The following is an 18287-nucleotide window of genomic DNA, read 5'->3' on the forward strand; positions in this document are numbered from 1 at the left end:
ATAATTTTAATTCCCCTAAATAATAACTGCTGTAGGATTCCCCCCTCCCCCTTCCTAATGATGTCCCTTATGATATATTGTCCTCCTGGTAGACGCTTGTGTCTCTACGCATTAAAAAAACCAAACAAAAAAAAACATAAATTTTTAAAAAATTTTCATCAAAATCCTGCAAATTCTTCCAGTGACAATGGCCCGGACTAGAATCCTGGAGAGATTTGGATGAGACTGGATGTGTTATCACCTGTCCATGATTTTGTGCTGTGCACATGTGGATCCCCCTTCCCTGCCCCCTCTCCCCCCGTCTCCCCCCTCCTCCTCAGCCCTGCGCCAAATCCTTCTGTGTGACACAAAGTGGAGGTCCAGGCAGGAGACGGGTGACAGGCGGCAGCTGATCAGGTAGGTACAAGGGGGGGGGGCACCAGGGATGGAGAAGGGTGCAGTCGGTGCGGGGATTATTAGGTAATGGGTGGGGGAAGGGAGATGCTGCGTAAATTGTAGCACCGGATACTGCAGCACCTGAATAAGAGGAGACCCCCGGCTCATCATAGTGAATCCCCTCTATGTCTATATCTACATATGTTTCCAGTTTATTGCAGAGCTCGCACCTCATCTCACCCCCTTCCCCATCATCTTCCTCCTCACATACATTAATTCGGGTTGTCACCCACTCGCCGCATGTCATCTCTCATCTGACATTACACCCCAGGCTCCCCCCTGGGGTCCCGCATACTTTCCCTACAGAATAAATTTTACATTGAGAATGGATTCCTATGTGTGACACCGTGACGTGTATGGTGGCGTAAAGGGTTAATGGGTCTTAGGTGGTTCTGCATAGACAGGACAGAGAATATTACTATTCATTAAAGTATAGACGTTATATCATATCTGTATACGGTATTTGTTATATACGTAGCTATAGATGTAGCAGAGCTGAGACTGTTACGTAGCACAAGTCCACAGGCACCGGCAACACTATACACTGCATTATAATAGAGCCGCGTTCACACATACCAGCATGTACTATGGAGACACCTAACGCAGTAATGGATCTGATGGATAGATATGGATAAGAAAGAGATAGATATATAGATAGAGAGATAGATAGATATGAGATAGATAGATAGATAGATAGATAGATAGATATGAGATAGATAGATAGATAGATAGATAGATAGATAGATAGATAGGAGATAGATGGATAGATATGAGATAGATAGAGAGATAGAGAGATAGATAGGTATGAGATAGATGGATAGATAGATAGATAGATAGATAGGAGATAGATAGATAGATAGATAGATAGATAGGTGATAGATGGATAGATATGAGATAGATAGAGAGATAGATATATATGAGATAGATAGATAGATATGAGATAGATAGGAGATAGATAGATAGATAGATAGATAGATAGATAGATAGATAGATAGATAGACAGATAGATAGATAGATAGATAGATAGATAGATAGATATGATATAGATAGATAGATAGATAGGAGATAGATATGAGATAGATAGATAGATAGATAGATATGAGATAGATATATACATATGAGATAGATATATACATATGAGATAGATAGGAGATAGATAGATAGATAGATAGATAGATATGAGATAGATAGATAGATAGATAGATAGATAGATAGATAGATAGATAGATAGGAGATAGATAGATATGAGATAGATATATACATATGAGATAGATAGGAGATAGATAGATAGATAGATAGATAGGAGATAGATAGATATGAGATAGATAGATAGATAGCTATGAGATAGATAGATATGAGATAGATAGATAGATAGATAGATAGATAGATAGATAGATAGATATGAGATAGATAGACAGATAGGAGATAGATAAATATGAGATAGATAGATAGATTTGAGATAGATAGATAGATAGATAGATAGATATGAGATAGATAGATAGATAGATAGATATGAGATAGATAGATAGATATGAGATAGATAGATAGATAGATATGAGATAGATAGATAGATAGATAGATAGATAGATATGAGATAGATAGATAGATAGATAGATATGAGATAGATAGATAGATATGAGATAGATAGATAGATAGATATGAGATAGATAGATAGATAGATAGATAGATAGATAGATATGAGATAGATAGATAGATATATAGATAGATAGATATATAGATAGATAGATAGATATGAGATAGATAGATAGATAGATAGATAGATAGATAGATATGAGATAGATATGAGATAGATAGATAGATAGATAGATATGAGATAGATAGATAGATAGATAGATAGATAGATAGATAGATAGGAGATAGATAGATACATATGAGATAGATAGATAGATAGATAGATAGATAGATAGGAGATAGATAGATACATATGAGATAGATAGATAGATAGATAGATAGGAGATAGATAGATAGATATGAGATAGATAGATAGATAGATATGAGATAGATAGATAGATAGATATGAGATGGATATATATGAGATAGATAGATAGATATGAGATGGATATATATGAGATAGATATGAGATGGATATATATGAGATAGATATGGGATGGATAGATAGATAGATAGATAGATAGATAGATAGATAGATAGATAGGGGATAAATAGATAATATAAAAAAACCCTGCATATACAGGGAGGATAAGACTTGGTTATTATAATGCCGCTGCTGCTGAACTTTTTACATTAGATAGATAATAGATGATGGAGAGATAAATACACATAAACACAATGGCAGCACATTAATGTGAGATCAAAAAATGTAGGTGACTTTATTACTCAAGTGCTTGACAAACGTCTCTGACCTGGAGATAAATGTGGCACTTGGGGTCCTTATTAATCACTTGTGAGTCTCAGGATGATTGTGTGACTGTACTTTACTTTAGGTGCAATATGGGCGCAATGTTAGATTCAGGCTCTTACATGTGATCCTCCTACAAGCTCCTCTCTGCTTCTCTCACACCCCAGCATGAGAATGACCCCCACAGCACCCAGTGATCACCTCAGCGGTGGCTTCTCCTGGAGGGGATCCCCCAGTGCTGATCTTCTTTTGCCACCAGTGTGGTCATCCTGCTACATGGGGACACTTCTCTGTCCTATCTGCAGCTCCCATACACTTCTCTTCTGTCCTGCTACATGGGGACACTTCTCTGTCCTGTCTGCAGCTCCCACACACTTCTATTCTATCCTGCTACACAGGGGACACTTCTCTGTCCTGTCTGCAGCTCCCACACACTTCTCCTCTATCCTGCTACACAGGGACACTTCTCTGTCCTATCTGCAGCTCCCACACACTTCTCCTCTATCCTGATACACAGGGGACACTTCTCTGTCCTGTATGCAGCTCCCACACACTTCTCCTATATCCTGCTACACAGGACAGTTTTCTGTCCTGTCTGCAGCTCCCACTCACTTCTCTTCTATCCTGCTACACACGGACACTTCTCTGTCCTGTCTGCAGCTATTACATACTTCTCAGGTGACAGCCGCTCCTTCTATTATCCGGTGACAACGGCTCCTTCTAATATCAGGTGACAGCCGCTCCTTCTATTATCAGGTGGCAGCCGCTCCTTCTATTATCCGGTGCCAACGGCTCCTTCTATTATCGGGTGACAACCGTTTCTTCTATTATCAGGTGACAGCCGCTCCTTCTATTATCCGGTGACAACGGCTCCTTCTAATATCAGGTGACAGCCGCTCCTTCTATTATCAGGTGGCAGCCGCTCCTTCTATTATCCGGTGCCAACGGCTCCTTCTATTATCGGGTGACAACCGTTTCTTCTATTATCAGGTGACAGCCGCTCCTTCTATTATCAGCTGACAGCCACTACTTCTATTATCAGGTGACAGCCGCTCCTTCTATTATCAACTGACAGCCGCTACTTTTATTATCAGGTGACAGATGCTCCTCCTATTATCAGGTGACAGTAACTCCTTCTATTATCAACTGACAGCCGCTACTTCTATTATCAGATGACAGCCGCTCCTTGTATTATCAGGTGACAGTCGCTCCTTCTATTATCAGGTGACAGCCGCTCCTTCTATTATCAGATGACAGCCGCTCCTTGTATTATCAGGTGACAGCCGCTCCTTCTATTATCAGGTGACAGCCGCTCCTTCTATTATCAGGTGACAACGGCTCCTTCTAATATCAGGTAACAGCCGCTCCTTCTATTATCTGGTGACAACGGCTCCTTCTATTATCAGGTGACAACCGTTTCTTCTATTATCAGGTGACAGCCGCTCCTTCTATTATCAGCTGACAGCCACTACTTCTATTATCAGCTGACAGCCGCTCCTTCTATTATCCACTGACAGCCGCTACTTCTATTATCATGTGACAGATGCTCCTTCTATTATCAGGTGACAGCCGCTCCTTGTATTATCAGGTGACAGACGCTCCTTCTATTATCAGGTGACAGCCGCTCCTTGTATTATCAGGTGACAGCCGCTCCTTCTTTTATCAGGTGACAGCCTCTCCTCCTATTATCATATGACAGCCCCTCCTTCTATTATCAGGTGACAGCCACTTCTTCTATTATCAGGTAACAGCCTCTCCTCCTATTATCATATGACAGCCGTTCCTTCTATTATCAGGTGACAGCCACTCCTTCTATTATCAGCTGACAGCCGCTCCTTCTATTATCAGCTGACAGCCGCTCCTTCTATTATCAGGTGACAGCCTCTCCTCCTATTATCATATGACAGCCGCTCCTTCTACTATCAGGTGACAGCCACTCCTTCAATTATCAGCTGACAGCCGCTCCTTTTATTATCAGGTGACAGCCTCTCCTCCTATTATCATATGACAGCCGCTCCTTCTATTATCAGGTGACATCCGCTCCTTCTATTATCAGCTGACAGCCGCTACTTCTATTATCAGGTGACAGCCGCTCCTTCTATTATCAGGTGACAGCCGCTCCTTCTATTATCAGGTGACAGCCGCTACTTCTATTATTAGGTGACAGATGCTCCTTCTATTATCAGGTGACAGCCGCTCCTTGTATTATCAGGTGACAGCCACTCCTTCTATTGTCAGGTGACAAACACTTCTTGTATTATCAGGTGACAGCTGCTCTTTCTATTATCAGGTGACAGCTGCTCCTTCTATTATCATATGACAGCCGCTCCTTCTATTATCAAGTGACAGCTGCTCTTTCTATTATCAGGTGACAGCCACTCCTTGTATTATCAGGTGACAGCCACTCCTTGTATTATCAGGTGTTCAGCCGCTCCTCCTATTATCATATGACAGCTGCTCCTTCTATTATAAGGTGACAGCCGCTCCTTCTATTATCAGGTGACAGCCACTCCTTCTATTATCAGGTGACAGCCGCTCCTTCTATTATCCGGTGCCAACGGCTCCTTCTATTATCGGGTGACAACCGTTTCTTCTATTATCAGGTGACAGCCGCTCCTTCTATTATCAGCTGACAGCCACTACTTCTATTATCAGGTGACAGCCGCTCCTTCTATTATCCGGTGACACCCGCTCCTTCTATTATCAGGTGACAGACGCTCCTCCTATTATCAGGTGACACCCGCTCCTTCTATTATCAGGTGACAGACGCTCCTCCTATTATCAGGTGACACCCGCTCCTTCTATTATCAGGTGACAGCCGCTCCTCCTATTATCAGGTGACAGCCGCTCCTCCTATTATCAGGTGACACCCGCTCCTTCTATTATCAGGTGACAGCCACTCCTTCTATTATCAGGTGACAGCTGCTTCTTCTATTATCAGGTGACAGTTATTCCTTCTATTATCAGGTGACACCCGCTCCTCCTATTATCATATGACAGCCGCTCCTTCTATTATCAGGTGACAGACGCTACTTCTATTATCAGGTGACAGCCGCTCCTTCTATTATCAGGTGACAGCCGCTCCTCCTATTATCAGGTGACAGCCGCTCCTTCTACTATCAGGTGACAGCCACTCCTTCAATTATCAGCTGACAGCCGCTCCTTCTACTATCAGGTGACAGCCGCTCCTTCTATTATCAGTTGACAGCCGCTCCTCCTATTATCAGGTGACATCCGCTCCATCTATTATCAGCTGACAGCCGCTACTTCTATTTTCAGGTGACAGCCGCTCCTTCTATTATCAGGTGACAGCCGCTCCTTCTATTATCAGGTGACAGCCGCTACTTCTATTATTAGGTGACAGATGCTCCTTCTATTATCAGGTGACAGCCGCTCCTTCTATTATCAGGTGACAGCCGCTCCTCCTATTATCAGGTGACAGCCGCTCCTCCTATTATCAGGTGACACCCGCTCCTTCTATTATCAGGTGACAGCCACTCCTTCTATTATCAGGTGACACCCGCTCCTTCTATTATCAGGTGACAGCCGTTCCTTCTATTATCAGGTGACAGTTATTCCTTCTATTATCAGGTGACACCCGCTCCTCCTATTATCATATGACAGCCGCTCCTTCTATTATCAGGTGACAGCCGTTCCTCCTATTATCATATAACAGCCGCTCCTCCTATTATCAGGTGACAGACGCTACTTCTATTATCAGGTGACAGCCGCTCCTTCTAGTATCAGGTGACAGCCGCTCCTCCTATTATCAGGTGACAGTTATTCCTTCTATTATCCGGTGACATCCGCTCCTTCTATTATCAGATGACAGCCGCTTCTCCTATTATCAGGTGATAGCCGTTCCTTCTATTATCAGGTGACAGACGCTCCTCCTATTATCAGGTGACAGCCGCTCCTCCTATTATCAGGTGACAGCCGCTCCTCCTATTATCAGGTGACAGCCACTCCTTCTATTATCAGGTGACAGCCGCTCCTTCTATTATCAGGTGACAGACGATCCTTCTATTATCAGGTGACAGCCACTCCTTCTATTATCATATGACAGCTGCTTCTTCTATTATCAGGTGACAGTTATTCCTTCTATTATCAGGTGACAGCCGTTCCTCCTATTATCATATGACAGCCGCTCCTTCTATTATCAGGTGACAGACGCTCCTCCTATTATCAGGTGACAGACACTCCTTCTATTATCAGGTAACAGCTTCTCCTCCTATTATCATATGACAGCCGCTCCTTCTATTATCAGGTGACAGCCACTCCTTCTATTATCAGGTGACAGCCGCTCCTTCTATTATCAGGTGACAGCCACTCCTCCTATTATCATATGACAGCCGCTCCTTCTACTATCAGGTGACAGCCACTCCTTCAATTATCAGCTGACAGCTGCTCCTTTTATTATCAGGTGACAGCCTCTCCTCCTATTATCATATGACAGCCGCTCCTTCTATTATCAGGTGACAGCCGCTCCTCCTATTATCAGGTGACAGACACTCCTTCTATTATCAGGTAACAGCTTCTCCTCCTATTATCATATGACAGCCACTCCTTCAATTATCAGCTGACAGCCGCTCCTTCTACTATCAGGTGACAGCCACTCCTTCAATTATCAGCTGACAGCCGCTCCTTTTATTATCAGGTGACAGCCTCTCCTCCTATTATCATATGACAGCCGCTCCTTCTATTATCAGCTGACAGCCGCTCCTCCTATTATCAGGTGACATCCGCTCCTTCTATTATCAGCTGACAGCCGCTACTTCTATTTTCAGGTGACAGCCGCTCCTTCTATTATCAGGTGACAGCCGCTCCTTCTATTATCAGGTGACAGCCGCTACTTCTATTATTAGGTGACAGATGCTCCTTCTATTATCAGGTGACAGCCGCTCCTTCTATTATCAGGTGACAGCCGCTCCTCCTATTATCAGGTGACAGCCGCTCCTCCTATTATCAGGTGACACCCGCTCCTTCTATTATCAGGTGACAGCCGCTCCTCCTATTATCAGGTGACACCCGCTCCTTCTATTATCAGGTGACAGCCACTCCTTCTATTATCAGGTGACACCCGCTCCTTCTATTATCAGGTGACAGCCGTTCCTTCTATTATCAGGTGACAGTTATTCCTTCTATTATCAGGTGACACCCGCTCCTCCTATTATCATATGACAGCCGCTCCTTCTATTATCAGGTGACAGCCGTTCCTCCTATTATCATATAACAGCCGCTCCTTCTATTATCAGGTGACAGACGCTACTTCTATTATCAGGTGACAGCCGCTCCTTCTATTATCAGGTGACAGCCGCTCCTCCTATTATCAGGTGACAGTTATTCCTTCTATTATCCGGTGACATCCGCTCCTTCTATTATCAGATGACAGCCGCTTCTCCTATTATCAGGTGATAGCCGTTCCTTCTATTATCAGGTGACAGACGCTCCTCCTATTATCAGGTGACAGACGCTCCTCCTATTATCAGGTGACAGCCGTTCCTTCTATTATCAGGTGACAGACGCTCCTCCTATTATCAGGTGACAGCCGCTCCTTCTATTATCAGGTGACAGCCGATCCTTCTATTATCAGGTGACAGCCACTCCTTCTATTATCATATTACAGCTGCTTCTTCTATTATCAGGTGACAGTTATTCCTTCTATTATCAGGTGACAGCCGTTCCTCCTATTATCATATGACAGCCGCTCCTTCTATTATCAGGTGACAGACGCTCCTCCTATTATCAGGTGACAGACACTCCTTCTATTATCAGGTAACAGCTTCTCCTCCTATTATCATATGACAGCCGCTCCTTCTATTATCAGGTGACAGCCACTCCTTCTATTATCAGGTGACAGCCGCTCCTTCTATTATCAGGTGACAGCCTCTCCTCCTATTATCATATGACAGCCGCTCCTTCTACTATCAGGTGACAGCCACTCCTTCAATTATCAGCTGACAGCCGCTCCTTTTATTATCAGGTGACAGCCTCTCCTCCTATTATCATATGACAGCCGCTCCTTCTATTATCAGGTGACAGCCGCTCCTCCTATTATCAGGTGACAGACACTCCTTCTATTATCAGGTAACAGCTTCTCCTCCTATTATCATATGACAGCCGCTCCTTCTATTATCAGGTGACAGCCACTCCTTCTATTATCAGGTGACAGCCGCTCCTTCTATTATAAGGTGACAGCCTCTCCTCCTATTATCATATGACAGCCGCTCCTTCTACTATCAGGTGACAGCCACTCCTTCAATTATCAGCTGACAGCCGCTCCTTTTATTATCAGGTGACAGCCTCTCCTCCTATTATCATATGACAGCCGCTCCTTCTATTATCAGGTGACAGCCGCTCCTTTTATTATCAGGTGACATCCGCTCCTTCTATTATCAGCTGACAGCCGCTACTTCTATTTTCAGGTGACAGCCGCTCCTTCTATTATCAGGTGACAGCCGCTCCTTCTATTATCAGGTGACAGCCGCTACTTCTATTATTAGGTGACAGATGCTCCTTCTATTATCAGGTGACAGCCGCTCCTTGTATTATCAGGTGACAGCCGCTCCTTCTATTATCAGGTGATAAACACTTCTTGTATTATCAGGTGACAGCTGCTCTTTCTATTATCAGGTGACAGCTGCTCCTTCTATTATCAGGTGACAGCCGCTCCTTCTATTATCAGGTGACAGCCGCTACTTCTATTATTAGGTGACAGATGCTCCTTCTATTATCAGGTGACAGCCGCTCCTTGTATTATCAGGTGACAGCCGCTCCTTCTATTATCAGGTGACAAACACTTCTTGTATTATCAGGTGACAGCTGCTCTTTCTATTATCAGGTGACAGCTGCTCCTTCTATTATCATATGACAGCCGCTCCTTCTATTATCAAGTGACAGCTGCTCTTTCTATTATCAGGTGACAGCCACTCCTTGTATTATCAGGTGACAGCCACTCCTTGTATTATCAGGTGTTCAGCCGCTCCTCCTATTATCATATGACAGGCGCTCCTCCTATTATCAAGTGACAGCTGCTCCTCCTATTATCAGGTGACATCTGCTCCTTCTATTATAAGGTGACAGCCGCTCCTCCTATTATCAGGTGACAGCTGCTCCTTCTAATATCAGGTGACAGCCACTCCTCCTATTATCATATGACAGCCGCTCTTCTATTATCAGGTGACAGCCGCTCCTCCTATTATCAGGTGACAGCTGCTCCTTCTATTATCCGGTGACACCCGCTCCTTCTATTATCAGGTGACAGCCGCTCCTCCTATTATCAGGTGACAGCCGCTCCTTCTATTATCAGGTGACAGACGCTCCTCCTATTATCAGGTGACAGCCGCTCCTTCTATTATCAGGTGACAGCCGCTCCTCCTATTATCAGGTGACAGCCGCTCCTCCTATTATCAGGTGACACCCGCTCCTGCTATTATCAGGTGACAGCTGCTTCTTCTATTATCAGGTGACAGTTATTCCTTCTATTATCAGGTGACACCCGCTCCTCCTATTATCATATGACAGCCGCTCCTTCTATTATCAGGTGACAGCCGTTCCTCCTATTATCATATGACAGCCGCTCCTTCTATTATCAGGTGACAGACGCTACTTCTATTATCAGGTGACAGCTGCTCCTCCTATTATCAAGTGACAGCCGCTCCTCCTATTATCAGGTGACACCCGCTCCTCCTATTATCAGGTGACAGCCGCTCCTCCTATTATGAGGTGACAGCCGCTCCTCCTATTATGAGGTGACAGTTATTCCTTCTATTATCAGGTGACAGCCGCTCCTCCTATTATCAAGTGACAGCCGCTCCTCCTATTATCAGGTGACAGCCGCTCCTCCTATTATCAGGTGACACCCGCTCCTTATATTATCAGGTGACAGCCGTTCCTTCTATTATCAGGTGACAGCCGCTCCTCCTATTATCAGTTGACAGTTATTCCTTCTATTGTTAGGTGACAGCCACTCCATTTTTTATTAGGTGACAGCCGCTCCATCTATTATCAGGTGACAGCTGCTTCTTCTATTATCAGGTGACAGTTATTCCTTCTATTATCAGGTGACACCCGCTCCTCCTATTATCATATGACAGCCGCTCCTTCTATTATCAGGTGACAGCCGTTCCTCCTATTATCATATGACAGCCGCTCCTCCTATTATCATATGACAGACGCTACTTCTTTTATCAGGTGACAGCTGCTCCTTCTATTATCAGGTGACAGACGTTACTTCTATTATCAGCTGACAGCTGCTCCTCCTATTATCAAGTGACAGCCGCTCCTCCTATTATCAGGTGACACCCGCTCCTCCTATTATCAGGTGACAGCCGCTCCTCCTATTATCAGGTGACAGCCGCTCCTCCTATTATGAGGTGACAGCCGCTCCTCCTATTATCAGGTGACACCCGCTCCTTCTATTATCAGGTGACAGCCGTTCCTTCTATTATCAGGTGACAGCCTCTCCTCCTATTATCAGTTGACAGTTATTCCTTCTATTATCAGGTGACAGCCGCTCCTCCTATTATCAAGTGACAGCCGCTCCTCCTATTATCAGGTGACAGCCGCTCCTCCTATTATCAGGTGACACCCGCTCCTTCTATTATCAGGTGACAGCCGTTCCTTCTATTATCAGGTGACAGCCTCTCCTCCTATTATCAGTTGACAGTTATTCCTTCTATTATTAGGTGACAGCCACTCCATTTATTATTAGGTGACAGCCGCTCCATCTATTATCAGGTGACAGCTGCTTCTTCTATTATCAGGTGACAGTTATTCCTTCTATTATCAGGTGACACCCGCTCCTCCTATTATCATATGACAGCCGCTCCTTCTATTATCAGGTGACAGCCGTTCCTCCTATTATCATATGACAGCCGCTCCTTCTATTATCAGGTGACAGCCGTTCCTTCTATTATCAGGTGACAGCCGCTCCTCCTATTATCAGTTGACAGTTATTCCTTCTATTATTAGGTGACAGCCACTCCATTTATTATTAGGTGACAGCCGCTCCATCTATTATCAGGTGACAGCCGCTCCTTCTATTATCAGGTAACATCCGCTTCTTAAATTAAAGTGAACCCTTATTGTCTTATTAGTGCCAGGTTGTAGGACTGTGGCGTCATCACTGCTAGCAGATTATTATTAGTTCTGTAGCAGAATGTTCTAGACTGATTCTAATTCATGGCTGTTCGCTGCCACCATAAGATATGACCCACCAGGTGTCTGACTTCCCCTCTCACAGCCATACACTATTTCTTCATTAGTGCATGTAGGACAGCAGAGATGTTGGCGCAGCCAAATAAAATGTTGAGATGTGTTCACACTGTTGCAATTAATCACAATGTCTCAAGGTCCCAGCCGGGGGGAGGAGGTATCCTGCTGTGTGGACCTTGTGATGTGGATACAGGATTCATGCATGACCTGCTGATTTTATACACTAGAAAGAGCTTAACATCTCCAGGTGGGAACTAGAGATTATAAGAAATGGTGACTACAAGTCTCAGCTTCTTCTTCTGCCAGTAATGAAATACATTCATACTGAGATTATATTAGTGATAGGTCATCAATGTCGGGTCAGTGAACAGTTACCCCCATGGCTACTGCTGGAATAAAGCAATGGAGCAGAGCTGTAAAAAGCAGCGCTGTTCTCTGTCTAGTGGCCGAGTTGTGTTACTGCAGCTCATCTCTTATTCCATTGTATTGGTCATCAATATACTGTAAAGTGGGCGATGCTTGTGCAAAACTGCATAAAAGTGGGAGTCCAAAGCTGGGGTGTGGGCATTGCTTCTTGAACCAGTAGTTTATAGATGATCCCTTTAAGGGATTTTCTTCATATAACCTATATCTTGTATCCATCGGATAGGTTACTACTAGTGATGAGTGGACCCAAACAGCAATATTTGGTACCGAACATTGTAGGTTCAGGTCCACAGAACATGAACCTAGACTTTAGCCAAACGTCCATGTTCAGTACATCCCCCCCACTGTAAACACCCGCCATCGGTGCTGGCATGTACATGCACCGTGCCATTTTCCTGAGGAAATGGAGCGACAAAATCTCTGCCAAAATGGCGGCATCCATGTGTCACCATCAATTACAGCTACGGACAGCTTTGGCTGTGAGTTTTATTGGTTGGTGAGCGGACCCATTTAAAGGGTTAACACCTGTGGTCCTGCAAGCACCGAATGTGGTGGTTCGCAAGCACCCGATCATGTGGTTCGGACTTGATCCAGGTCTACTAACCCGTCTGATCCGAATTCTGATGGGTCTGCTCATCAGTAGTTTATAGCTGCGTCAGACTAGAGGTTCTTGGTCCCACCAGATTATTCTGGGAGTTAATCTTCCAGTAAATCCGAGGAAATAGACACTAGTTACCTCCATTCTGGGATGTTCTTCCCTGGTTACTGTCTGGGCCACATGGAGAATCCTCGGGTCGGTTAGTCCAAGACTAGTTACAAGTTATGATCCCTGGATGTCCAACCACTGAGACCTCCTGTGTTCAGATCTTGGGTCCTCCATGTAAATGGAGACATAGGGGAAATTTTATCATCTGCTGGTGCTGGTGCGTTTGCCCCGGCGTAGTGTTACGTAAAATCTTGCACAGGTTTTAAAAAAAACCAGACATAGGGCAAGTACATTATGTTATTTCATGTGGGAAACCTAATATCCAAGGTTGGGCCCTGGTAGAGACTTCGAGGCCTACTATCTTCTTGCTCTGATTTTGTTTACCTTCACGTCTTACAATCCAGGGAATTATGTCCTATTTGTTTCCATACTTCTCATCTAATGAACGCTCAGTGTCTGTAAGTCACTGCCATGTGGTAACTCGGCACCGAGTAGGACATCATTCAGACACATAAACTAATCCCTCGATGAGCCTGAGAGACACAGAGACCATATTCTACTTGAATGTCAGGAGAAAGGACCTGTAAGAGGATCCGGGCCTAGTGATGACTGCCCAGTTTGTTCTCCTCACAATCCTGAACATATTTTCCTGGCTCCTCTCCTGGAGCCGTAACACAGAGACCCCTCCAGTCTTCTCGTTTCCTTGGAGACTTTGTACAGTAACACCCCCCTTAGACTCACTCAAATGTCTGCCGGCAACTCACACGGGAAGCCAAGGCTTTGATCAGAGGACTTCAAATACTCCTAGTCTCCACACGGAAGAATGAGATGGGAAGGGAAGAAATCTGGAGCAGAGATAGTCCATAGTCCAGGGATATTTACATCCATATGGCAATTTAATGAGATTTTACAGAGATTGTGCTTAAGCCTGTGGTAACTTTTGATCAAATTGTGGATATGTGTAAAGATATTACATCCGTTATACTAAGAAGTGTCTTATTTTTCATGTACAGGGATAGTGGATAATAATAGGGGTGGTTTCGGCGGCTGCCCAGGGCCCAAGTCTGCTAGGGGGCCTATGGTTATCCAAAAAAACACCCACCAAGTTTGATAATGCAAGAACACCCACCAAGTTTGATAATGCCCTAAAGAGATTATAAAGATAGGGACTTCTAGCCCTGATATCTGCTAGTGGAAAACCCCTTTTAGTTACACAAATAGGGTTGCCCCTTACCTGCCACAAAATTAGGTGGGACTCAAAAATACAATAGTGGGTAACTTAAAGGACTCCCTAATAGGGAGTCCTAATGTGGGACATACATAAAAATATCACCCTCTTAAAAGTAGCCCAAAAGTAAAGAGACCATAAAAGACCATAAAGTGGTGGGCCCATAGACCACAGCCCATAAGCATTCTACCAACACTGCTTCTAGAAGAGTCTATGGGGCACATTTACTAAGGGTCTGTCGGACGCATATCCATCGGGTTTCCCAAATATTTCCGATTTGCCCTGAATTGCCCCGGATTTTTGGCGCACGCGATCGGATTTTGGCGCATCGGCGCCAGCTTTTATGCAACACAAATCGGGGGGCGTGGCCGTCGGACAACCCGACTGATTTGGACAAACTGCGGAATTTAACTTTCTAAATTGTGTCGCAAGATCAGCAATCACATGCACCGGGAAGAAGGCGGACCTGAGCGGGGAAAGCGACACATGCAGGAAATTGGCCGCACGATCTTAGTGAATGGTGGCAACTCCGAATCCTCGTCGGACATTCCGGATCAGTGGACGCAACGGGACGGGTAAGTAAATGTGCCCCTATATCTATAAAATTGTCTCAAATTGATGTCTTATACAATGAGATGGAATTTCTTCACCCTTCTTGGTCTTGTAAAATAATTTACTATCTTTTGTTTCCCTTCAGCCACCATGTTTCCTTCAAACATCCCCGCCCTTCTTGGAATATTGTCTCATCTCCTTCTCTCTTCTCCGATGGCTCTCGGTACAGATCATCGCTCTGCCTTTTCCGTGGCTCGTACGACCAGTATGGAAGGGGGGTCGGAAATGGTCATCACTTTTGACAAAGTCTATGTAAATATCGGAGGGGATTTTGATCCTAAAGGAGGTATTTTCAGATGTCGTATTCCTGGAGCTTATTACTTTTCCTTCACCGTTGGGAAGTTCCCTAAGAAGAACCTTTCAGTCATGTTGATGAAGAACAAGAACGAGGTTCAGGTCATCGTCTACGATGAGCACCACCACAAGGAGAGAAAAGTCGCCAGTCAGAGCGCGATGTTACAGCTTGAATATGGAGATACAGTTTGGCTTCGGCTTCATGGGGACCCCAAATATGCTCTGTATAGCAATGTAGGACCTTACACAACTTTTAATGGTTATTTGATCTATCCCGATACATCCTACTATTTCCAGAGTGGAAGTGATTCTGAAAAACTACAAAACTCCCCAAACTCCATTACAGAAGGTTCCTCAGACCAGAATGAAGTCTACATAAAGTATACATCCAGTGACAGCCAACCAATCAACAAAGACCCCAGGTCGGCTTTCTCAGTTGCCCGAACTGAGAGTCTTGTTGGGTCGGAAGACAAGAAGATCCAACACCAAGCAATCACTTTTGATACTGAGTTTGTCAACATTGGCAAAGACTTCAATTTGTCATCTGGAGAATTTCACTGCCGTGTGGCCGGGGCCTATTATTTCTCTTTTACCATAGGGAAAATGCCTTATAAAACCATGTCCGTCAAGTTGATGAAGAACCAGGACGAAGTCCAAGCAATGATTTATGATGACAGTCACTCCAAAAAACGGGAAATGCAGAGCCAAAGTTTGATGCTGTCACTACGACCTGGAGAAACAGTTTGGCTCTATAGTCATGGACATGAAGGTTACGGGGCCTATAGTAATCATGGCAAATACATTACTTTCACTGGGTTCCTGGTCTATCCCGAGATACCTTCCAAGGATCACATAGCAACAAACCCCAAACCAGAAATCCTGACTAATTTTTGAAGGGTACCGTAATGGGTACGGTAACTGCGCCAGACTATAAGAAGTATACAAAGTTGAATGGAATGGGTGGTAAAGAGGTTGTCTAGGCACACAGGGTGTCACAGAGACTAAAAGCACATCCTCATGTTATCGTCACTCACATTACACTCATATTTGTGTTTGTAGCATTGGTCATTGTGTCAAAGGTAGCACCTACTAAAGCACAAAATATGTTACCTAGAGAATCACCTGCAATAGATCCCTCACTTGGGTTTACAATACAACCAGGCAGACCCTTAGCTGCTTTTTGCTCCAATCCAGTTCTACCCCAACCAATTAGATATCGAAGACCTGTGTCCTACAGCTCACCTGTAGTATATATCGACTGTCCATCTTCCATAAAACTGATACAATACAAACGGAACTACGGTTCTTCAGAACCAGAAGAACCGTAGTTCCGTTCGGTTCTGACCATAGTGAAGGTCCACCGATAACCTACTAATGACCTAACTCATGGTCAGGCCATAGGTAGCAGTGGGGACACCCCCTTCTATTGATTCACCCTATGTAACAATGAATGGGATATTCCATTAACTGTCCTGTAGATAACTTGACGTTACTGGAAGCCCCCTTTAAGTGCAGTTGCCCCTAAAACATCTCATAAATGTGTCCTGTGGTTAGACGTTAGTCGATATCTCCATGAGATGGTCCTTGCACTTGTCCTGTGAGCATGTGCTACACCCGTGTACTGCATGAGTGGAGTGGTGACCCTCCCCGACATCCATCCTCGTCTTGTACTATAAGGGTCCTCCTAACACACGGCGGGTGTAAGATACCCTGTAGGGGGCAGAACCCCTGTCCATGTTATGTAATGGGGAATAAACTCATTTTTCTATTTCCCGTGTGTTTGCGGATCTAATATGTCATTAGCGATGTATGTTTATGCAAAACCGCGCTGACGTGACGGAGATGCGTCCTCCGGGAGGAATCGCTACTGAAGCCGGCAGCTAATTAAACCCACTAATGAGCGCTTGTATCTAATCCTCAGCCAGCAGATAGTGTGGCAGATCCTGAGTCACTGACACCAATTCACACATGTTGTGCAGGTGCCGGGATAACGGAGGGTTTGCTGGGAGAAACTAATGACCCAGATTTAGTCGTCTCTTCTATTCTCCTCAATGCGTAACGGAAAGGCGCGAGGTAAGTAGAGCACAGCTGCTTCAGAAACAGCGCCACCCTCATCCATAGGTTATGTGCAGCATTGCAGCAACATTATTTCAAATTTATCATCATCTTCTGGAAAATAACTATCCAAACCCTGAATTGTTCAAAGAAGAAAGGATGAGCGGCACTCACCATTGCTGTGCAATCGGTATCTTTATTACGGGTGCAAGTACAGGGAGGAGCGGGACCTGGCTGCATCATATATTTCCTTACATGAGCCCCTCTTAGCTAACTTTTACAGTAGACATCTGGGAACTTGGAGAATGGAAATTCACCTCTTTAAGATTACACCAGAACTGTGAAGCCTGTCGGCTGAAGGCACTGGGGAGGAGGACGCTGCATGGAAGAGGGAGCTGACAGATGCAAATGCAGCACATTGCATCCGTCAGCTCCCTCTTCCCTCAATGCCTTCAGCGGACAGACTTCACAGTTCTGGTGTAATCTTAAAGAGGTGCATTTATTGAGTTCCCAGATGTCTACAGTAAAAGTTAGTCAGGAGTGGGAGCAATATATGAAAATTGCTTTCCTGTCTGTAATTTTAACAGTGCATATCTCCGGTTTTGTGGCACACTTATTCCTTGCGTTATATTAACAGAAATCAACCATCAACTCCTAAATCCAGCACCGTGACTTACATTTTTCTTACATTTTCATTACCTTTGTTATCCATGGCCTCAGTTATTCAAAAATCAACTTTTAAAATTATGCCAATGAGCTAAAAGGGATCTGGGGGCGTTACCAGGGCCCCTTCCTGCTGCAGATTCACACGCTGTTACACTGTGTAGGAGCACTCCACCCACCACCCTTCCACTGTGTGCCGAAACTTCCTCTGCTGCAGTGAGATTACACTGGGCAGAGGGTGGGGGAATTGCTAGGGGAGCAGAAGAGAGACA

General features: G+C 44.5%; 1 protein-coding gene across 1 annotated transcript; it reads left to right on the top strand.

Annotated features, from left to right (window-relative positions):
- The first annotated feature begins 248 nt into the window (after nucleotides 1-248).
- Nucleotides 249-17070, top strand: C1QTNF4 (C1q and TNF related 4). Its single transcript, XM_072118671.1, has 2 exons — nucleotides 249-396; nucleotides 15089-17070. The coding sequence occupies exon 2, from the start codon at nucleotides 15094-15096 to the stop codon at nucleotides 16189-16191; it is 1098 nt and encodes a 365-aa protein (XP_071974772.1). The 5' UTR covers nucleotides 249-396; nucleotides 15089-15093; the 3' UTR covers nucleotides 16192-17070.
- Nucleotides 17071-18287: the final 1217 nt, after the last annotated feature.

The sequence above is a fragment of the Engystomops pustulosus genome, chromosome 7 (assembly GCF_040894005.1).
Source record: "Engystomops pustulosus chromosome 7, aEngPut4.maternal, whole genome shotgun sequence".
NCBI lineage: Eukaryota > Metazoa > Chordata > Amphibia > Anura > Leptodactylidae > Engystomops > Engystomops pustulosus.